The 24,211-nt window shown below is 50.4% G+C and overlaps 1 protein-coding gene across 1 annotated transcript in view; it reads right to left on the reverse strand.

The window, feature by feature from the left end:
• Positions 1 to 24,211, reverse strand: part of TBC1D19 (TBC1 domain family member 19) — a 2,127,563-nt gene that overhangs the window by 1,155,873 nt on the left and 947,479 nt on the right. The window contains exons 9-10 of the mRNA XM_069631846.1: positions 7,392 to 7,464; positions 5,302 to 5,340 (exon numbers count right to left, since the gene is read on the reverse strand). Of these exons, the coding sequence (XP_069487947.1) occupies positions 5,302 to 5,340; positions 7,392 to 7,464 (112 nt within the window). The remainder of the gene's footprint in view (positions 1 to 5,301; positions 5,341 to 7,391; positions 7,465 to 24,211) is intronic.

Here is a 24,211-nt window from a genome sequence, read left to right on the forward strand (position 1 = left end):
ACCCGTAGGGGCTTCCCAGATGTGGGTGACCATACTGCTGTTCATTTCCCATAGGGGGCTGTCCTTGATAATATCCTGTGCGTCGCATTCTACATTCTCTTGAATAGTGCCCCCAACTTCCACAATTCCAACATGACCCTTGCGATCCTCCTCTCATCCCAGGCCCACCAAATCCTCTATTTCCCATTCCTCCGAACCCCCCTCTTGGTCCTATGTACCCACCTCATCCTCTTGTTGGCCTTCGTTGCCATTGGGGCCCTCCGTGTTGTTCTTCTCTGTCCCAATGTTTTTGTCCTCCTGCAGCCCATGTTGCGGCCATTCTGGCTGGTGTGTTTCCTACTCCGTCGTCCCCTTCACTGCTCCTATCAGTTGATGTTGCAGCATTCAGCGCTGCAACCTTCACTAACTTATTCTGCACTAACTTTGCTCCGTCTGCCAACCTTATCTGTGCTATCTCCTTTTCTCGTTCTTTGATCCTCCTTCAATGGTGAACAGTTATACCCTGGATCTCAGGCCAGCGCTTGGCTTCTATCCCAGCTATTTTATCCAAGGTCTTCTGTACCTCCTTCGGGAGCCCTTTTTAAATTATGAAATAGAACAAGGCGGTGGATTGATCTCACGCCGTACCCGTTTCACTTCTCCACAGGTCTTGCACCCGGAGGACTGAATTGCGTAGGCTACTCATCCTCGTCTCCCATCGTGTACTGCATCACTAAATGTAAATCTGGAATGTCTGGAAACGTTCTCCGCAATGCATCCCATACCTGTGCTCTAATGTTATTGAATGGCGATCCATCATGGCGGTCACAGCTCATCGTCACTCCCGGGAACCCCGCCTTCACCAACACTACGTCTGCTTGATCACCGACAGCGGACACTAACAAACTTTTCACATCCCCTATTGCTAGTGGAACCCCTGCTGTGTTCTTTTCGAATGAGTGTATCCTTTTTCCCACCCCACCCGAAAGTGGGGGGGAGAAGTTTCAACAAGTTGTTCTTGTCCATTTGGGCCCACGGAATGTAGTGCAGCCTCCCTGCCTTTTATGTATTAGCAGCATTTGTAGTTTGTGTTTTCTTCCTGTCTTACTTACTGTTCCCTTCTTTGTCTGACTCACCAGCATATTTCCTATGCGTTGTCTTAACCTCCCTTGCCACCTTGGTGCAGCCCTTTCATCTAATTGGTCGAATGGAAATGGCAGCGGAAACCCCGCCTCTGCCATTCCTTCATATTCATCTAAATCGCTCCATACCTCTTCTGTTTCTTTTTCTTGCTCCCTCTCGTCTTGCCCTTCCCCCGTGCTGGCTATCTGGGGTTGTTGGTCGTATTATCCTTACGGGCTTACCATTTAAAAGGAACTGAAACCCACCCGACTGCCACTCTTGCTCTTGCCCGGTATTGGCGCCGGCGGTGGCGCGGCTTCTCCAGTAACACTTGGCTGAGGAGTGAGGTCTGTCGCCGCCAATGGTGGCACTTCCACTCCCCCTGGCAACATCTGGCTCCTATCGCATAGTGCTCTTAATCGTGTTATTTCCAATTATGCGTGTGCAAGTTGCCTGTCTAAATCTCTGGTTAGTTGTGTTAAATTCACCGGAGGGGTGCTAGTTGGGCCGTGTTCACAGATGCTCATTTTACCAACATTGTCATACCCCCATATGGGGGTGGTGCGGTGGCTGATGCCGTTGCCGGAGTGGTCGGGGTAGGGCACATGGGCACATACAGGAGCTCACTATATCCCACTGCAGGCCTTGTCATCAGCGGGTATATTTTAGTAGTGTCATTTTCTGTTGGAGTTGTCGTGTATTTGCCCCCCGTAGCCCCACTTCCCTCTTCCGGCACATTCTCTTTCTCAATGTTTTTGTGCAACCTTCTTTTTACCTTTTGGTACCAACACTATTTTGACACCCTTCCCACCTTCACCACCTTACTGGGTCCGTAAATTATTTCAATTGTGAACATTCATCATTTACCAATATCCAAAATATTTTCATTTACGTACACATTGCATTGTCAATTTTCTTAATTGCCCTTAAATTGTTTTCAACTTACAAACACATAAGCATTTAATAGCAGACCAACATGTAACACTTTGACGTACGCAAAACATAAAACATGCAACATGGACTACCTGCACGCTTGACTCCCTCTTTAAATTACTTCAGTTTGTTACTCCTTACTCTAACTTTCTCATGCACTCCCGACCTCTGACTCCCTTCTTGCTACCTCACCAAGAATTCTGCTCATACGGAAAAGAATATTCTAAATTACTACTCCGAGTCTACTAAATATACAAGACTCCTACTGTTTTCTAATGGCCAAATAAAGGATAGATCAGAAAAAGCCTCAGTATCATTCACACAGACCCTACCTTTCGTCTCGCTCACTCTGTTACCTGTTCCCTTTTTCCCCAACCCCTCCTTTACCTCTTTGAAACTTTCACAACCGGTACTCACGTGTTCAGTCGGGTGGTCCGAGAGTCGCCGTTCACGGTCTATCCATACTCTGGTCCACACCCGTGGCCCGCCTTGGCAAGCAGTTTTTTAGTTGGGTATTCAGTAAATGGGAACCCTTGGACCCTTCTTGTTGTGCGCACAGGATGGTCGACAGCAGAGGCGATGGCTTTGCTGGGGGGCGTCCCGGATCTCGCCGCACGGCACGGGGCCTAGGGGCACTTGTCCCAAATCATGTCGGGATCACCAAATGTCAGAGCCCTCCCCGTCTTACCGCGTGCAATACAAGTAAAGGAGACACACCCCAACGGGAATGAGGATACGAGGACAGGTTGCAAGAGTTTGAATGTTTTATCTAGAGTAGGCATCCATAGAACTCTGCTGCCCGAGAGCGCTCTGGCAAACATTACAAGTACATGACAATATAAAGTAAAACATCGTCATAAATGACATAGCTAACATAGGGTGCTAGGCCAGTGCAGGATTGGATAGGCAGTATGGATGTATATAGTGCAGCGTTGCTCCGTCCGGATTGGTTATCCAGTTGGCGGGAGGGCGAGCATCACAAGGTCCATCTGCCTGTGTCCGGGTGGGGTGAGGGTCAGGTCGCTGCTAGGTGGGGCGGCCACTAACTAAGCTAACATAATACAACCTAATAGAGCATGCACTAAAATAAAAGTCATCACAACTCCTTTGAGCAAATCATTGTGAACCCATACATTTTATTTGTGTATTTACACCATCACTTTTTGGAATTTATATGGGGTACCAAGTTAAGGGTCTTGACCAGTGTGATAACATTGATTGCGCCGAGGGTCTGGACTCATAAAAGAGGGTGAATAAGATCGACGTTTGTTAGTAGTGGGAGACAATATACTGTGACAGTGGTCTGATGTTAGCGAAAGGCATGCTGGGGTGGGCATCATGGCGGGGTCACATATCTGGTACATCAAGAGAATACCATGCAGGGACACAGGGTTACACTGGTAGTAATTTTCCAATAGCGAGGGTGAGGGGGCATGGACAGGTTTGTGGAGATGGGTGAGTTTACAGGGCCTGGCTCAAGCAGGTTCACACACGGGACAGTGATCACAGAGGAAGAGTGAGATGTTACATTTGTTTTTGTTGCAATTGCCTCCGGCTTGAGCATGAGAATGGAGCTATGAAACTTTCGGACACAGTGAGAGAAAGGGTGGGGGCCATGCACGCGTGCGTGGCGCTGCTGAGGGGGAGAAGCCTTTTCGTATTATCGCAGTAAGGCCTAGTCCAAAGATGGAGTCGAGGGTGCACAAAATGGATGCCACATGTCCTGTGCTACAGCCCCATCTACGCAAATGCCAGCCGACGCTGGTATTACATAAGAGCGATGGAGGCATTCCTCACTATTGGAGGCACATGGTCCAAGCTGTACTGGATGCATGGGGAGACGGGGGGCCTAACGGCCCCTCGCTCCCACACAACTCCATGAGGGGATTTGCTGGTATTACTGGCACCGGTGTTACCGGACAATTAATACCGGCAGTTAGTTGCCGGTAGGATGGCGGATATACCTATAGCTCAGAGGCGGAGGTAAATCCTCCACCCTACCGGCATACTGGTAGTTGTCCGGTCTGGAACAGTCTCTGTAAACGTTATTACCGGCAGTTTATTTCCAGTCCAGCCAACTTGTAATGAGGCCCATACTCTCTCAGTACTAACAGTCTTGGGGACTAGTCAGATTCCCCATAACAATGAGCCAAAGACAAGGGAAGTAAAGCTGAGGGCTTTACTTCCCTTCAAAAAGTCAGGACAGGTTAAAAAATAAGCAACAATAAGGGTTTCCCATTTAAGTCAATAGAGGGAAAGGTGCACAATAGAAAATGTTTCCAAACAACTATCTAGGACAAGATTGCCCTAGGTGGAGCACTCTATGTTGGTCCCTTTTAGTGGGTATTTAGATGCTAGGTTAAGAAGCTACATGTTACACGAGAGATCTTACATTTCCTCTACATCGACTCCATTGTGTGTTCTATGTAGTCCACATGGTTAGATGGTGTTGCTTTTTAGAAGGTTTCATTGTTCTGTGATCTGTAGGGTGCTTTCGGAAAATCAGTGTAATGTAACTTGAATGTTTTGCACTTAACAGAATTTCCTTCTGTGCTCTATCATTTCTACGGTTTTCATCTCAATAAGAAAGATTTATTTTTAAAATAGAAGGTGAAAATTGTTTTTGGGCGCTGCTAATGCTCTTCTGTGAGGCACCCAAAGGGAAGTTGGTTAAGAGGGAAAATTCCACTTGATAGTCCAAGGAGAGGCCTCATCTACTCACCAATCGGTTCTTCTCCACTTCTTTGTAGAGACACCTGCCAAGGTCTCTTGGAAGCCCAATTTTAAAACAGACCTCTAACATGAGGCTAAAAGTATCCAAGTCAGGTGGCAATTTATTTGCAAAAGGAGACGAAATCCTGGAAAGGCTAGCAGACTGGGACGTATATTGTAATAACCATATGGTGCCCACACATATGTTCTTAGGATTGCAGGCAGAAAGAGAAAGGCAGAGAACACAAGAATAAGAACGTTCTGGTCTGTTCTTACACCATGTGCTGCTCCTAAAGGCGAAATTGTTTTGCTTGAATGACCATCCCTGGCAATGGTTGGATATATTCATTACAAGAATTAAATACTGACCCCAAGCTTAGAAGCACCGGAACAAGAATAAATTCCTTCAACATAACTACCTGGACTCACAAGGCCATTGACATAAATGTACTAGTTTGTGTTCATATGTTCCCATCTTGCTTATACAGAATGTTAGTACCAGGTGGGTCCTGGTTAATGTTCTTTAAAAATGTATAATCAGAAATTACTTCTCACCTTTTTTCCCAATACGCACATGCTCATTTTCAAAGAGCTCTGTAAATAAAAAACATTTGAAAAATTACATTCCTAAAAGAGGTTATCCTAGATAGCATCAGCATTTGTTCATTTTAGCAGTTAATAGTGTTGACTGTTTATTTTTGTAAGAATAAACATTACTTGGACAAGTTAAAGTGTTTGATGAACAAGGTTTTTTAAATGAGAAACAGTGTTTACAGATTTATAGATGGATCAAATACAGGGTGACATTTGATAGGCAATGAGAGGGAAGATTCAGCTGTCTATGCCACTCAAAACTGTGAAGCGAAAACCTTGCCACTATACCCACAGACCGGTATTGCAGGTTGCAGAGAGTGGAGCTTTAAGCAAAGCCTGAAAAACAGATGGGAGCCTCACTCTGCCCCTCCACCCCTACCAACAATGTTTACCTGGCTTCCTGTCACCCTCCTTTGCCTCCCTCATGTTAGTATCCCCCAACCTAAGAAAACAAAGTAGTACCTGGTACAGTGCTCCATCCCCAACAGACCTCCTGTATGCTCCATAAAGCACACAACAATATCTGCCAACCACCCTCACTTATCTTGAGGTGGTGCTGTCCCTCCACAGTAGTAAAGTCGTACCTATCATCCTGTCCGTCATCCCCACCATCCTCATCTTCCCTACCCTGTCCCTCCAGGCACAGCTCACACAGAGTGGGATCCGCAACCCTGCCTGTTTAACAGAAATGTGAATTCTGCACATTCCATTTGCAACGCAGATGGCGGTGCTGTCCCTTTATGGTGCAGACACCACCAGTTCTGTAAAACAGACAAGCTTGTGTCTTACATGCTGCAGAGAATTGCTGTACAGAAGTCACAATGAATGCAATTAAAAGAGCTGAGCATTTTAGGCTTGCCTCTGATCAACGGAGGCCAGATGCTGGGAGAGGAAATGCTGTCATGTAATGGGAGTGGACTATCACTTCTATATTTCATTCCAGTGATCTCATAGCATGGAGAGACTTATTTTGAAAAGTATATATACACGGATGGCTACAAATCAAAACTTTATGAGTCAGTGATACACTAGAATTGCTGCAATATTTTTTACGAGTCAGTGGCACCCTATAAATGTTGCAATATTTTAATTCAGAAGTATATTGGCGAAAGTCACAAAATATTTTGAAAACGCTTGCAATAATGTTTGTATTTCATACTGAGATTAACATGTAATCTGTTTATCTTAAATTGAAGAGAAAGAACTAGATTTTAAAGTCAAACAATCATACTATACAATAAAAGGCCAGACCTATGTTTGTCCGAAGCCGTCCTGCCCGCTTCACCTGTTATCACCACTAAAGGGAGCTGTTTACTTATGCATACACCAATAAAGCTTTAAGTTGATCTTCCAGGGGAACAAAACGTGTACTTCAACAATGATATTATACAATTAGCTGCAGAAAACCCCAAGACAGGGATACCACTTTAAAAGCATACTTCAAGTTGCATACACTAAGAAAATATATACATTTTTAATAAAAACCATATAAACAGAAATTCATTTGATTAAGTGCTATTTCTCTAACAAAATAAATTACTTTTTTTCAATGTACTTATCTATTATATAATTATTCATTGTAATATTTCTTGGTATGTATTATTATCTCAATCATATTCTTCATGTACGTTTTAAACTTTTTTTGACTTCAATTTACTTTTTTTATGATCTCCCGTCTACTTCGAATCATGCAGCATGTGAATTGTATCACTCTGACATCCCTCAACATTATATACTTTAGTCCAAAACCCATAAATTGATTACAAGACAATGAGGAGCAGATACAACAATTGGCCATATGTACTATGTTGAACTTGGATTCTGAGAGATTTGTTTGAGGTTACTACCCCATGTAAAAAGAGCAATATCCTTTACACTTTCTTTTTTTCTATAAACATAAATTACATGAAAATACAGCACATAATATATTTACACTCTGAAAATGTCTTCCTTTACGCACATTAGCCACTGGGGATGGGCTTTTTCACTAGTTGAAGCAATAAAGCAGTGTATGGCTTTACTTTCTTGCTCTACATTCTGTTGACACAAACCTGGGGGGACTTGTGTAGAATCATCAATGCCCAGCTGTCCTGTTTTGAGGTCTAACTCTCTGAAGTACTCTCTCTGAAAAAAAAAGGAAATGCACACATTATATAGAAGAATTCTCTTATACGGTTTATCCCAAAAATAGAAAATAAATCAAATACCTTTCTGGGAAAGCCCACATATTGCCCGAGAGGGCACTTAAGAGAATAATAACCTTGACAACATATTTTCAATAATATTGACAACCATATCAAAACCGTATCTGCTTTGGACATTTGTTTAGTAAATATTCCTATGCATCAATTTTAAGCAAATTGAGTGCATTTGTCTTTCATTTTCCTTTAATAGAATAATGAGAAAGAAATGTCATAAACAAGGTAATTCATAGAATTTTGCACAAAAGTGGCACACGCGGCTGGCGCACAGTGTGCGCGTGTGAATGTCTGCGCCAGCCGCGCGCGCTAAAATCGATATCCGCGCACAGCGTATTCATGGATTTCAGCCTCCAAAACCAGCCGTGGCGCAGAGTGGCGCAGCGACCCTGCAGCTGTGCCAGTTACGCCCCCAAGAACGCCCTCGCGCAAGGAAAAGCCATCAAAATTCCCAATCCATCGCAAAGGGCTGCGCTAACCCTGGACCAGTATACAGGGCTGCCAAACAGCAAACGGTGAGCGGGGAACGTGTATTACTGGGGTGCGCGGGAAGTTCCACACGCAATTTCAGCACGGTACGTGTATTTCTGGGGTGCGGGGAAGTGCAACACACGATTACAGCAGGATACGTGTACTACAGGGGTGCGCGGGAAGTTCCACATGCAATTCCAGCAGGGTACGTATATTTCTGGGGTGCAGGGAAGTTTTACACGCGATTTCAGCAGGGTACCAGTATTACTGGGGTGCGCAGGAAGTTCCACACGCGATTTCAGCAGGGTACATGTATTTCTGGGGTGCGGGGAACTTTTACATGCAATTTCAGCAGGGTACCTGTATTACTGGGGTGCGCGGGAAGTTACACACGCGATTTCAGCAGGGTACGTGTATTTCTGTGGTGCGGGGAAGTTCAACACTCAATTACAGCAGGGTACCTGTATTACTGGGGTGTGCGGGAAATTACACACGCGATTTCAGCAGGGTACGTGTATTTCTGGGGTGCGGGGAAGTTTAACACGCAATTTCAGCAGGGTAGGTGTCTTACTGGTGTGCGCGGGAAGTTACACACGCGATTTCAGCAGGGTACGTGCATTTCTGGGGTGCGGGGAAGTTTGACCTGCAATTTTAGCAGGGCATGTGTATTACAGGGGTGCGCGGGAAGTTACACACGCGATTTCAGCAGGGTACGTGTATTTCTGGGGTGCGGGGAAGTTCAACACGGGATTACAGCAGGGTACGTGTATTACAGGGGTGCGCGGGAAGTCCCACACGCGATTCCAGCAGGGTATGTGTATTTCTGGGGTGCGGGGAAGTTTTACATGCCATTTCTGCAGGGTACCTGTATTACTGGGGTGCGCGGGAAGTTCCACACGCTATTTCAGCAGGGTACGTGTATTTCTGGGGTGCGTGGAAGTGTAACACGTGATCACAGCAGGGTACCTGTATTACTGGGGTGCGCGGGAAGTTCCACACGCGATTTCAGCAGGGTGCGTGTATTACTGGGGTGCGCGGGAAGTTCCACACGCGATTTCAGCAGGGTGCGTGGGAAGTTCGACACGCGATTTCAGCAGGGTACGTGTATTACTGGGGTGCGGGCAAGTTTCACACGCAATAGGCCCTGTGCGAGTGGGGTACGTGTATTTCGGGGGTGCTGGGGAGTCCTACACGTGAATTGGCAGTGTGGGTACTCCCAGGTGTTCCCTCTACACCCTCCACGGCCCCTTCAGGCAGACCACACCACAGGGGACTACCCTGCACCCCTGGTCATGTCCCACAGGCGGCCCATCCACCACATGTCACCTTGCACTTGTGATCACCAACGCATTACCCCCTTACACCCCAACCCACAGCAGTGCAGGGCACCTGCCAGCAGGCCCCCACTCATGTCCCCTTGCACCCCCACCCCCCAGCACTGAGGGTCACCTGCCAGCAGGCCCCAACCATGTCCCCTTGCACACCCACCCCCCAGCAGTGCAGGGCACCTGCCAGCAGGCCCCTATTCATGTACCACTCATGTCCCCTTGCACCCACACTCCCCAGCAGTCAGGGGCACCTGGCAGCAGGCCCCCACTCATGTCCCCTTGCAGCACCACCCCCAGCAGTGCAGGGCACTGCCAGCAGGCCCCCACTCATGTCCCCTTGCACCCCCACCCCCGAGCAGTGCAGGGCACCTGCCAGCAGGCCCCCACTCATGTTCCCTTGCACACCCACCCCTCAGCAGTGTGGGGCACCTGCCAATAGGCCCCCACTCATGTCCCCTTGGACCCCCAGCACTGAGGGGCATCTGCCAGCAGGCCCCCACTCATGTCCCCTTGCACCCCCACCCCCCAGCACTGAGGGGCATCTGCCAAAAGGCCCCCACTCGTGTCCCCTTACACACCCACCCCCCAGCAGTGCGGGGCACCTGCCAGCAGGCCCCCACTCATGTACCACTCATGTCCCCTTGCACCCCCACCCCCCAGCAGTGTGGGGCACCTGCCAGCAGGCCCCCACTCATGTCCCACTCATGTCCCCTTGCACCACCACTCCTCAGCAGCGCAGGGCACCTGCCCGCAGGCCCCCACTCATGTCCCCTTGCACCCCATCCCCCAGCACTGAGGGGCACCTGCCAGCAGGCCCCCACTCAGGCCCCGACACATGTCCCCTGCACCCCCACCCCCCAGCAGTAGGGGGGGCCTGCTAGCAGGCACTGACACGTTATCACAATCTAGATCCCTGGCCCTTATGGCCAGCCTCCACATGCCAAAGACCCACCCAAGTATTGCATCCACCCACATAGAAATGCCAATTACATGATACAACCCCAATGGCAAGTATGTAAATGAACACATGTCCGTCACACACACTGGGTGCAAGTGAATCTCAAAACCCATATCATGACATGCATGAAACCAATGAGATAATACCACACATCGAAGTTTGAAGGAAAAAATGTATTAAAAGCAACATGAATGGAATTAAAATCAAACAAACGACAATGGAAATTAAAAAAGAAAAGCTGCATGTCCGTAAAATAATGAAAAGCAACTAATCATAATCCAAAGGAAAGCTGTCCAAAATCACAGTTCCAAAAATGAAATCCAAGGGAAAAACAAAAGTGAAAACCATTGCTCCATGGGGAAATCCCCCCAAAAAAGTAGAATCCAACAGTCAACTATATACAGATGAACAATCCAGGGTCCATGATCCCAACTGAAGAAATGAAACCTATCAAAAACTACTACCTAATAAAAAAAACTATATACAAAAATGTGGTCCATTGTCCAAAAGGTCCAAAATAAAGAAAAAAAACAAAGGAAACCAAATAACTATTTACAAGGGCAGCAGCCAAGTCCAACGGCTCACCTGTTGATGTTCCGGGCCAGGGCATCGAACTCCTGCTCAATCTCCCGGAGGTGGTCCTCTTCCATGGCCCGAGGGTTCGCAGGGACGATGACAACTGGAACTCCAGGTCCCTGCGAATGGCCTTGAGGCACTCGGCCCACCTCAGGGCCCTACGCATGGAGTTCTCCGCCCTGACCATCGTGAGCCGTGCCTCTTCCGCCTGCTGCCGCTCCGCATCTATCGCATGGCCCAACCGCTGCCACATGAAAGACACTTCCCGTCCATGGTCCTCCTGCCCTCCGGCCGATGCCTGCCCCTTCCGATGTTGATGGCCCAGAGCCATCATTGCTCCCACCTACAGCCTGCTCCTGCTGCTGCTGCTGCTATCCATGTGCCCTGTCGGATGGTGCCTGCACATCCTCCATCTGCTGGTCTCCGCTTGTGATGTCCACCCCTGCTGGACCGCCAACTCCCGACTGTGGCAGGGATGGGATCTCCACCAAGCTGGCTGTGTTGGTCAGGCCAGGTCCACAGGAGGCCCTGGTGGAATCTGGGCCGGAAGACGATGTGGAGAATGACCGGCACATAGCCTGCACAGAGGAGGAGAGGTCCGCCCGAGTGCATGTCACATGTAGGAACCCTCCGACCAGGGCCCCTCCCAGCAGTGCCACGTCACGACGCTGCTCTTCGTGATGGCGTGCGTTCTCCGCCCAGGAAGAACGCACGTCATCACGAATGACACACGTGCGCAACGCGACACCCACCAGGACGGATCCCATACGGTCACGGGACCCCTCGCCCGCAGGTAGTGGAGAGGCAGGTGATATGGCACTCTCCCCGACCTGCGGATGGGCCTAGGACGGGGCCTCCCTGCTGGTGCATGATGGTGCAGTCACAGGGTCAAGGACAGGGACATGCACAGGCCCCTTCGCAGTGACCTGTGCTACCTCCTGACCCTGACCCTGCACCACTTGCACCAGTGGTACTACCCCCACCAGGCCCCATGTGCGGCTCAGTAGCGGGCTCCTCCTCCTCTGTGGAGACCACTAACCTGGATGTCTCCACACCGTCTGCCGCCATTGGAAGCCCCTGTGGGGGCTCCCCCGGCCCTTCCGCCACAGCCATTGAGGCAGACGCAGCACCAGCCCCCTCGCTCCCGGATGATGGTAATTCCTGGGAGGGTGGCTGGGCCTTGTGTCGCCACCCAGTGGAGGCATCCCCGCTGCTTGGCTCCACAGCGCCGTCTCCACCCTCTTCTTCACTTGACGCTGCGTAGAGGGAGACATAGAACACAAGCATCAGGGTACAGTACAAAATACCCTAGATAGGAAGCAATAACACATTAGTGGCACTGTCAAATGTCACTTACATCCTGTCATTCCACAACACATGGGTGAATGCACACAATACACATGCAGAAACAGTCCAGGCGCCTGCAATCAACATCAACATCAACATCCATGTAGAAGGGCCCCTGTAAACCAAGATGTTGCCTTCAAAGTCACATGCATCCATGGCGTTTCAAAGTCACACACACACTTCTCAGGCACACATACACACATGTGCACCATACATGTGCATGACATCAGCACCCATTCCTCACCCCCCCTCCATGTCCAGGAACAGAGACAGCCATACATTCATGTGTGCATTCCACATAGAGCTCCCCATGTTGCTTTAAAACACATGCACCAACCATGTGGCTCACACATTGTATTGTATTGTATTTTGCATTTATATAGCGCCTTATATACCATTGGTATGGTCTGAAGGCGCTGGTAGGTTGAACGCCCTTGGGAACCGAGGTTCGAGTCAGTAGAGAGGGTGAAGAGAGACAAAAGGTGCGTGTGCGCACAGAGTATGTGTGCAGCTGGTGCGGGGTTATTGTGGTAGCTGCTTCTTAGCGGTAGGTGTGGTGGTTGAGAGGTCAGGAGAATGTGTACGCTCTGGCAGAATTAATCCAGCTCGAGAGTGGCTGCGTTAGGCCTGAGGAGAGACGCCTGGCTGGGGGTGTTAAACCAGCGGTGGTTACTTAGAGTGATGGGGAGTGAGCGGGCGATGTTGATATGAGAACAGTTATACCGAATGGTGTCATAGTATCCCTGTGTTCTATTTGAGTGATGGTGTAAGGAGGAGAGTAGGCGTGAGGTGTGGTATGATATATGTTCATTCGAATGTTCCCGCATATTAATGCATATTGTGTACGTTCCTCACACTCAGCCAATTCCTACATTCAGCCATTTCCCACACTCAGCCATTTCCCACATACTCAGACATTCCCATATACTCAGCCATTTCCACATACTCAGCTGTTCCTACATACTCAGCCGTTCCTACATACTCAGCCGTTCCTACATACTCAGCCGTTCCTACATACTCAGCCTTTCCTACATACTCAGCCTTTCCTACATACTCAGCCTTTCCTACATACTCAGCCGTTCCTACATACTAAGCCGTTCCCCACACTCAGCCGTTCCTCACACTCAGCCGTTCCCCACACTCAGCCGTTCCCCACACTCAGCCGTTCCCCACACTCAGCCGTTCCCCACACTCAGCCGTTCCCCACACCCAGCCGTTCCCCACACTCAGCCGTTCCCCACACCCAGCCGTTCCTCCACCCAGCCGTTCCCCACACCCAGCCGTTCCTCACACTCAGTCGATTTCCATACTCTGCCGTTCCCCACACTCAGCCGTTCCCCACACTCAGCCGTTCCCCACACTCAGCCGTTCCCCACACTCAGCCGTTCCCCACACTCAGCCGTTCCCCACACTCAGCCGTTCCCCACACTCAGCCGTTCCCCACACTCAGCCGTTCCTCATACTCAGCCGTTCCTCATACTCAGCCATTCCCCACACTCAGCCATTCCCCACACTCGGCCCTTCCTCACACTCGGCCCTTCCTCACACTCGGCCCTTCCCCACACTCGGCCATTCCCCACACTCGGCCATTCCCCACACTCATCAGCCATTCTCACACTCAGCCATTTCCCACACTCAGCCATCCGCTTTCCAGACCCATCCGCTCTCCAGACCCATCCGCTTTCCAGACTCATCCGTTACTCACACTCATACACTCCCCACACTCATATGTTCTATACATTCATACGCTCCCCACACTCAGTCTCTCCCCCCATTCGGTTGTTCCCCACATTTCTCCGCTCTAAATGTGCCTCTGTTCTCAGCGCTCTTTCGTTCTGCATGATCTTGTGCTCTGCACATTCTCCAGGCTCATTTGCCAACAGCATTTATCCTCACATTCACCCATACTCATCTATACTCATCCATACTCATTCGTTCTTTCTACTCATCCGGTCGTGCCCTCTATGCTCATCCGCTCTCCTTGTTCATCCGCTCTCCACGTTCTCTTCTTTCCATTATTCAGTGATTTTTTTTTCTATTTAATCATTTCCCTGTTTAGATCTAGTTTATTCGTTTTAGTTCTGTTTGTCAATGTAGGTTACAATCTGGTTCGGTTACTTTATTTATTTATTTTAATATATTTGTTTTATTTGTTTTTTTTTTTTTTTTTTTTTTCTTTTTTTTTTTTTTTCTTTTTTTTTTGGGATGATGGTGGTTTAGGGCTGGTTGGTTTTAGGGAAAGAGCCAGGTTTTCAGTAGTTTGCGGAAGGCCGTTAGGTCCTGAGTTCGGCGGATGTGGGGTGGGAGCGAGTTCCATAGGGTTGGGGCCAGGGCTGAGAATGATGCTCCGCCTAATCTGACTGAGTTTGTTTTAGGAATTACTAGGAGGCCGGCTGAGCTTGATCTAAGGGTGCGGGTGGGGTGATAGGGTATTAGCTTTTTTTGAAGATAATAGGGTCCAGTTGTATGTAGAGCTCGGTGGGTGAGGCATAGGGTTTTGAAAGCTACCCTGCGGGCTACTGGAAGCCAGTGCAGTGTTTTAAGGGCTGGGGATACGTGGTCCCTTGGACCGAGCGCGAGAAGCACTTTGGCTGCTGCGTTTTGTGCTCTTTGTAGTTTATTCAGTTGGTAGGCATGAATTCCGAGGTACAGGGGGTTACCATAGTCCAGTCGGGATATGACGATTGATTGGACCGCGGAGACTCTGTTAGGGAATGAGAGATATGGAAAGATGCGCCTAAGGTTTTTGAGGTGGTAGTGGCAGGACTTAGAGACATTGTTGACTTGGCGCGAGAGTGTTAGGTCGGAGTCCAGGGTGCACCCAAGATTTTTTACTATGTTAGAGGGGGTCGGTGAGATGCCCATGGTGGGTGGCCAGGGTAGTGGGTGCGGAAGAAAATCTGAGTTGCCGCAGACCATGATTTCTGTTTTGGAGGGGTTTAACAGGAGGTGGCTTTGGGTCATCCAGCGCTCGATGTTGAGGAGGCAAGAGGTCAGGTCAGGTTGGGAGTTTGGTTTCGCGTTCAGGAACTTTAGAATTAGTTGAGTGTCATCTGCGTAATTGTAACACAGGATGTTGTGAGCACGAATTATTGGTGGGAGGGTGATCAGGTAGAGATTGAACAGGAGGGCGGATAGACATGCTCCTTGTGGGACTCCTGTGTCAACTGGTCGGGCTTGTGATGTAAAGTTGGAGAGTGTCGTTATTTGGTGTCTGTCTTTGAGGAATGAGGCTATCCATTTAAGGGCGGTTCCACGGATTCCTAGGGAGTGGAGGCGGTCAAGGAGTATAGAGTGATTGATCGTGTCAAAGGCGGCTGATAGGTCGAGAAGGATTAGTGCGGCGCATCCTGCAGAGTCAGCAGTCATTTTTAGGTCATCCCAGATCGAGGTTAGGGTGGTTTCAGTTCCATGGCAAGATCTGAATCCTGATTGGGCGGGGTCTAGGAGATTGTTGGCTTCAACAAAGGCGTTTAGTTGGGAGTAGGCTGTTCGGTCAATGAGTTTTGCAAGGAACCTGGTGTTAGAGATCGGGCGGTAGTTTTTTGGTTCGAGAGGGTCGAGTGAAGGTTTTTTAATCAGAGGTTTGACGTACACTAATTTGAATGCATCTGGAAAGATATCGGAGGAAAGGGAGGCGTTTATGATAGATCTTGCGTGTTCTCCTGCGCAGGTGGAGGCAAAGATTTCTTTAAGGGTTGTGGCTGGGCAAAGGTCTAGTGGTGATCCAGATGGCTTGCGGTCGGATAGGAGTTTGAGAAATTGTTCTGGTGATATTGGACTGAAGGATTCGAAAGTTGGTTGCGTAGTGGTCGTAGTTGGGGGACTGGCTGGTACGGGCTGATGATTGCCTGGTGGTTGTAAGAGAGCCTGTTTGGTGGTCAGAGATTTTGTCCTTTCAATTGCCGTTGAGTAGAAATGGAGGGAGAGTGAGTCACATAGTGATTGTGACGCGGTCGGGATGGTTGTGTTGCATGCCGGTTTGGTGAATTCGGAGATAATTTTGTGAAGTTCTTTGCATGGGTTTTTGCAGTTTAGGATTCGTGAGTTGTAGTGGGTTTTTTTTGCTTTCCGGATTTCGGCTTTGTACTGGTACAGGTGTTGTGCCAAGGTGGTCCTGCTGTCTTGGGTTTTCTCTTTATGCCATTTGCGTTCTAGGTATTTGTAATGTCGTTTAGTGTTTTTTAGCTCAGGAGTGAACCATCTGGGGAAAAGGCCAAGTCGGGTTGATGGTTTGCACGAGGGGGTCAGGCGCATCAGGGATGAGTTGAGCCATGAATCAAAGGCCTCAGGGGTTAGTTGATTGTTGAGATGGCAGGTAGGTTGTGGGGACTGGAGGAGTGCCTCGGCTAGGTCCGGGGTGATTATTAGTTTCTTCCAGCTTTTGCGAATGTTCGGAGGTTCAGATACGAGTATGTGAAGGGGTTCAGGTGAGTGGATGGCGAACGAGAGAATGAAGTGGTCGGACCAGATGATAGGAGTGGGCGGCATTAGATGAATCAGGGTGTTGGAGCTGAAGATGGCATCAAGAGTGTGTCCTTTATAATGAGTCGGGCTGTTTATGTGGGGTTGGAGATTAATTGCATCTAAACCGTCAATCAGGGAGTATGTCATGGGGTTGGTGGGGATGTCGAGCCATATGTTGAAGTCTCCAAGAAGGGTGAGGTTGGGATGGTTTAGTTGGAGGGTGGAGATGGAGTCGCAAAGGTTGTTTGCGAAGTGTCTATCATAGCCAGGGGGCCTGTAGATTATTAGGAAGCTGTACGAGAGTGAAAGGGAGAGGGATAGTTTAACAAGGAGCGATTCGCAGGATGGAATGGAGGGTTGGTTGTCGATGATTGAGGCGCGGAAGAGGGATTTGAAGACGAATGCTATCCCTCCTCCCCTGGACGTGCGGTTCAGTGGGATGAGGGAGTAGTCCGGAGGAAAAGCTTCATTAGCGATTGGGCCGAAGTCATCAGAGAACCAGGTTTCGGTGATGAAAACTGGGTCTGGTGTGGCAGAGGAGAGGAGGTCAAAGATGGAATGTCTGTTTTTTGCTACCGATCGGGCGTTAAATAGGATGCAGTTCACATCGGCAGCTAAGGATGGTCTCGGTGCTGGAGCGGGACGGGGCGGTGGAGGGGGGTGTGGACAGAAAGGGGTAGGGTGGGTGGTGATAGATGGGAATAGTGGGCGAGCAGTGAGATTGGCAGGGTTCGGGAGGGGTTGGGAGGCAGTGTGTGATAGGATGGTCGGGTTTTGATTGGGGGGTTTGAAAGAGGGATGTTGGCGGTTAGGAGTTTCAGTTGGAGTTGATGAGAAATCGAGGGAGAGGGGTTTCAGGTAGGGAGAAGCGACGGGGGAAGGAGGGGATTGCGGGATAGAGGCGATGGGTCGAGCCAGGGGAGGCGAGGAGTGCTGGGAGGTTGAGGGGGACCAAGAACGTTTCCTCTTTAGTTTCTTTGTTGCGACTGGTGTGTGGGAGAGAGTAGGGGGGTCGGAGGGTGAGCAGGAGGCAGCTTCGGTTCTTGCTAGGGCTAGCCGTGCAGTTGTTAGGGAGGGGAAACGGTGTGGTCGGGGGGGGAGGGGTGGCAGGTGTATGAGGGGAGGGCGGGAGGTTGGTGATGGCAGGGGTATGAGGGGAGGGCGGGAGGTTGGTGATGGCAGGGGTATGAGGGGAGGGCGGGAGGTGGGTGATTGCAGGGTGGGGTGTGCTAGGTATGGTAGAGATGGGAGCGGGTATGGGGAGTGCTGGTGGGTCGGGAGTGGGGTTCAGGGGAAGAGTGGTTTTAGGGTGGGTGGCTCGCCATCGTGCTCCCCTGGCTTGGTGTTTGGAGAGGGGAAAGGCAGGGCGAGAGGGAGCGGGTGCGGGGGTTTCGGGGGGGCGGGATGGGAAGGAAGACTGATCGGAGGAAGGGGGTGGTCCATGGGAGATGTTTCTGACTGATTCTGGTGGAGTGGGTGCACTCATGATTGGTGTAAGCTTAAAGGATGGTTTAGGAGGGTTTTCTGATTGTAGTTCTAAGATCGGTGATGACACGCTTTTAGGTACGCTTCAAGGTTCAACTGCTCGAAGATGGTCTTAGGTTTACTTGGTGCTTTTCTAGTTACAGTTGTAGATAGAGATTGTTTTAGTTTATTGGGTACACTTCTAAGATTGTTTGACCCCAGGAGGATATTCGGTCAGCCTCTAGATTCTATTTGCTTAGAGGGGGAGTCAGATTATTAGTCACAGTTTTAGATTCAATAATATACAGGGTACAGTGGTAAGCGATTGGGACACTACTAATGCAATTGGGAACACTACTAAATGCGACTTTCCTCAGAGAGGCTATTGGACGCAGCACCTAAACTTCAGAATCCTATTGGGAACACTTCTAAATGCAACTTTCCTCAGAGAGACTATTGGGCGCAACACCTAAATGCAATTTGTAACACTAGTAAAAGCAATTGGGGACACTTCTAAATGTAGTTGAGAACACTTCTAAATGCAGCTTTCATCGGAGAGGGTATTGGGCGCAACACCTGAATGCAATTTGTAACACTAGTAAAAGCAATTGGGGACACTTCTAAATGTAGTTGAGAACACTTCTAAATACAGCTTTCATCGGAGAGGGTATTGGGCGCAACACCTAAATGCAATTTGTAACACTAGTAAAAGCAACTGGGGACACTACTAATGCAATTGGGAACATTTCTAGATGCAACTTTCCTCAAGGGCTATTGGGCGCAGCACCTAAATTCAAATTGGGAACACTGCTAATGCAATTGGGGATACTTATAGATGCAACTTTTCTCAGGGAGGCGTTTGCGCGCAACTTCAGAATGCAATTGGGAACATTTCTAAATGCAGCTTTCCTCGGAGAGGCTATTGGACGCAGCGCCTGAATGCGATTGGGACACTTCGAGAATGCAATTGGGAACACTTCAAGAATGCAGTTGGGAACACTTCAAGAATGCAGTTGGGAACACTTCAAGAATGCAGTTGGGAACACTTCAAGAATGCAGTTGGGAACACTTCAAGAATGCAGTTGGGAACACTTCAAGAATGCAGTTGGGAACACTTCTAGATGCGATTGAGAACACTTCTATATGCAGTTGGGGACACTTCTAAATGTAACTTTCTTCAAGGGCTATTGGGCGCAGCACCTAAATTCAAATTGGGAACACTGCTAATGCAATTGGGGACGCTTCTAGATGCAACTTTTCTGAGGGAGGCGTTTGCGCGCAACTTCAGAATGCAATTGGGAACATTTCTAAATGCAGCTTACCTCGGAGAGGTTATTGGACGCAGCGCCTGAATGCGATTGGGACACTTCAAAAATGCAATTGGGAACACTTCAAGAATGCAATTGGGAACAGTTCAAGAATGCAGTTGGGAACACTTCAAGAATGCAGTTGGGAACACTTCAAGAATGCAGTTGGGAACACTTCAAGGATGCAGTTGGGAACACTTCAAGAATGCAGTTGGGAACACTTCTAGATGCAATTGAGAACACTTCTATATGCAGTTGGGGACACTTCTAAATGTAACTTTCCTCAAGGGCTATTGGGCGCAGCACCTAAATTCAGATTGGGAACACTGCTAATGCAATTGGGGATACTTATAGATGCAACCAACTTTTCTCAGGGAGGCGTTTGCGCGCAACTTCAGAATGCAATTGGGAACATTTCTAAATGCAGCTTTCCTCGGAGAGGCTATTGGACGCAGCGCCTGAATGCGATTGGGACACTTCAAAAATGCAATTGGGAACACTTCGAGGATGCGATTGAGAACACTTCTATATGCAGTTGGGAACACTTCTAGATGCAATTGAGAACACTTCTATATGCAGTTGGGGACACTTCTAAATGTAACTTTCTTCAAGGGCTATTGGGCGCAGCACCTAAATTCAAATTGGGAACACTGCTAATGCAATTGGGGACGCTTCTAGATGCAACTTTTCTCAGGGAGGCGTTTGCGCGCAACTTCAGAATGCAATTGGGAACATTTCTAAATGCAGCTTTCCTCGGAGAGGTTATTGGACGCAGCGCCTGAATGCGATTGGGACACTTCAAAAATGCAATTGGGAACACTTCGAGAATGCAATTGGGAACACTTCAAGAATGCAGTTGGGAACACTTCAAGAATGCAGTTGGGAACACTTCAAGAATGCAGTTGGGAACACTTCAAGAATGCAGTTGGGAACACTTCTAGATGCAATTGAGAACACTTCTATATGCAGTTGGGGACACTTCTAAATGTAACTTTCCTCAAGGGCTATTGGGCGCAGCACCTAAATTCAAATTGGGAACACTGCTAATGCAATTGGGGATACTTATAGATGCAACCAACTTTTCTCAGGGAGGCGTTTGCGCGCAACTTCAGAATGCAATTGGGAACATTTCTAAATGCAGCTTTCCTCGGAGAGGCTATTGGACGCAGCGCCTGAATGCGATTGGGACACTTCAAAAATGTAATTGGGAGCAATGCAATGCTGGGATTCCGAGTTTGACTATAGAGGGATTGATGCTGAGTTAGAGGGGTGGTAGGGTAGTATGGCCTGAAGTAGTTGCTTCTGGCCCTGCCCTTGCCACGCTTACTTGGCTTCTTGCTTCTCCTGCGGATACCTGCAGATACGATCTGGAGCCGTCCAGTTGGAGCCGTCCTTTGCCTTGGGGTCCTTAGCCGATGGGGCTGCCGGGCAGGGGCTGCCCTGGGGAGATTGGCTATGAGTGGAAGTCCTCTTGATGTGACCAATGGGAGGGGGTGGGCGGGAGCGGGAGGCGGGGAGGGCCGGGGAATCAGGAAATGGATGCGGGGAGGGAGAGGGAGGCGGATGGGCTATCGAGGGGGGCAGGGGACCACCAGATGGGCGGAATTGGAGGCCAAAATGTAGGCTGCTGCACTCACCTGGCTCTGGGGGCTAAGGGAGCCGGGGCAGGCACGCGAGTCGTTGGGCTCCTGGTCTCACATGCATGACCATGATGTCCCTGCACCCACATATCCATACATGGTCTATGTCACACATACAGGCAAGCATCAGACTACCAGCACACTGCAACATGCCCCGTCTCACACAGCAATGCTTGGCCGCTTACCGCTCAAATCCAGACGGGTCTGCCTCCGAAGGATCTGGGCGTGGAGAGCTGGGCCTACGCGTTCCTGGACTCTCATCTGGATGGCACTCAGGCGTGCCCGGACCCCCTCCGCGAGGCGCCGGGCCTTGTGGAGGGTCCTGGACCTGAAGTCCTCCCAGCGCTTCTTGACTTGCTTCATGTCGCAGGTTGCCACCCCCTCCACGTTGATGGCAACCACTACGTCATCCCAGATCCTCTCCTGTCCTTCCTTGTTGGCGCGTGATGTTCCGAAGAGGGCATCATAATGCCCCAGGACATGCTCCACCAGGACACCAACTTCGGTGGCAGTGAAGCTGGTGGCCCTCTGGCTCTCTGGCTGGGGGTTGCCAGTGGTGCCAGATGGTGTAGTGCCCGACATGGCAACCCCAGATGCAGGAGTGGGTGGGCAACTGGGTCCTGGGGCTGTGGAGCGATGGAATCCCAGTCGGGAGTCTTCTGTTCCAGCAGGGGTGGACACAGCAACTGGACCCCTGCAGATGGCTGACGTGCAGGCACCAAATAGCAGGACACGTGGGCAGCAGGCAGACAGGCAGCAGCAGATGGCTGGTGGGAGCGTGCTCGAGGCTCTGGGGGGCAGGAAAATGGCCTTCTGGGCAGGATCGTGGTCTTCCGTGTGTGTACGCGTGGGCAGCTAGATACAGAGTGATTTGGCATGTGAAAATCTTGCACGTCAGCGTGTAATTCGACGAAAGGCCCTTAGCGCGTAAGCGCGTCAGCACACGTACGCGATATCATTGGACCAAAGGCCCTTAGCGCGTAAGTGCACGGGCGTTGCCCTTTCGCGTGTAAAACTTGCCGCGCACCCCTGAAATTCACGTACTCCCTCGAACAGGGCCCTTTCGTGTGTGAAACTTCACGCGAACTCTGTGATACACGTACCCTGCTGAAATCGCGGGTGAAACTTCACGCAAACCCCAGGAATACACGTACCCTGCTGAAATCGAGGGTGAAACTTCACGCGACCCCCAGGAATACACGTACCCTGCTGAAATTGCGGGTGAAACTTCACGCGACCCCCAGGAATACACGTACCCTGCTGAAATCACGGGTGAAACTTCACGCGAACCGCAGGAATACACCTACCCTGCTGAAATCGAGGGTCAAACTTCACGCGACCCCCAGGAATACACGTACCCTGCTGAAATCGCGGGTGAAACTTCACGCGAACCCCAGGAATACACGTACCCTGCTCGCTCGCACAGGGCCAATATTCCTGGGGTTCACCTGAAGTTTCACACGGGATAGGCCATGCGCGAGTGGGGTACATGCATTAGTGGTGTTCGCGGGAAGTTTCACCCACGATAGGCCCTGTGTCAGTGGGGTATGTGTATTTCAGGGGTTCGCGGGAAGTTTCACACGCGATTTAGCTGTCAGAGCGGGGTACCTGAATTTCGGGGGTGCACAAGGAGTCCTACACGTGAATTGGCAGTATGGGTCCTCCCAGGTGTTCCCTCTACACCCTCCATGGCCCCTGCAGGCAGACCACACCACAGGGGACTACCACGCACCCCTGGTCATGTCCCGCAGGCAGCCCATCCACCATGGCCATGCACCCCAGACAAGCCACCTGTCCGCTTGCACCACTGATCAACAACTCATGTCCCCCTGCACCCCCAGCAGTGCAGGGCACCTGCCAGCAGGCCCCCACTCATGTCCCCTTGCACCCCCACTCCCCAGCAGTGTGGGGCACCTGCCAGCAGGCCCCCACTCATGTCCCACTCATGTCCCCTTGCACCCCCACTCCCCAGCAGTGTGGGGCACCTGCCAGCAGGCCCCCACTCATGTCCCACTCATGTCCCCTTGCACCCCCACTCCCCAGCAGTGTGGGGCACCTGCCAGCAGGCCCCCACTCATGTCCCACTCATGTCCCCTTGCACCCCCACTCCCCAGCAGTGTGGGGCACCTGCCAGCAGGCCCCCACTCATGTCCCACTCATGTCCCCTTGCACCCCCACCCCCAGCAGTGCAGGGCACCTGCCAGCAGGCCCCCACTCATGACCCCTTACATCCCCACCCCCCAGCAGTGTGGGGCACCGGCCAGCAGGCCCCCACTCAGGTCTGCTGAAATGGCGGGTGAAACTTCACGCGACCCCCAGGAATACAGGTACCCTGCTGAAATCGCGGGTGAAACTTCACGCGAACCCCAGGAATACACGTAGCCTGCTGAAATCGAGGGTCAAACTTCACGCGACCCCCAGGAATACACGTACCCTGCTGAAATCGCGGGTGAAACTTCACGGGAACCCCAGGAATACACGTACCCAGCTCGCTCGCACAGGGCCAATATTCCTGGGGTTCACGTGAAGTTTCACACAAGCGATAGGCCATGTGCGAGTGGGGTACGTGCATTACTGGTGTTCGCGGGACGTTTCACCCGCGATAGGCCCTGTGCGAGTGGGGTACGTGTATTCAGTGGTTCGCGGGAAGTTTTACACGCGATAGGCCATGTGCGAGTGGGGTACGTGCATTACTGGTGTTCGTGGGAAGTTTCACCCGCGACAGGCCCTGTGCGAGTGGGGTACGTGTATTTCAGGGGTTCGCAGGAAGTTTCAGACGCGATAGGCCATGTGCGAGTGGGGTACATGCATTAGTGGTGTTCGCGGGAAGTTTCACCCACGATAGGCCCTGTGTCAGTGGGGTATGTGTATTTCAGGGGTTCGCGGGAGGTTTCACACGTGATTTAGCTGTCAGAGCGGGGTACGTGAATTTCGGGGGTAAAAAGGGAGTCCTACACGTGAATTGGCAGTATGGGTCCTCCCAGGTGCTCCCTCTACACCCTCCACGGCCCCTGCAGGCAGACCACACCACAGGGGACTACCACGCACCCCTGGTCATGTCCCGCAGGCAGCCCATCCACCATGGCCATGCACCCCAGACAAGCCACCTGTCCGC

The sequence above is a fragment of the Ambystoma mexicanum genome, chromosome 6q, assembly GCF_040938575.1.
Source record: "Ambystoma mexicanum isolate Mex_15411 chromosome 6q, UKY_AmexF1_1, whole genome shotgun sequence".
In the NCBI taxonomy this organism is placed as follows: Eukaryota; Metazoa; Chordata; class Amphibia; order Caudata; family Ambystomatidae; genus Ambystoma; species Ambystoma mexicanum.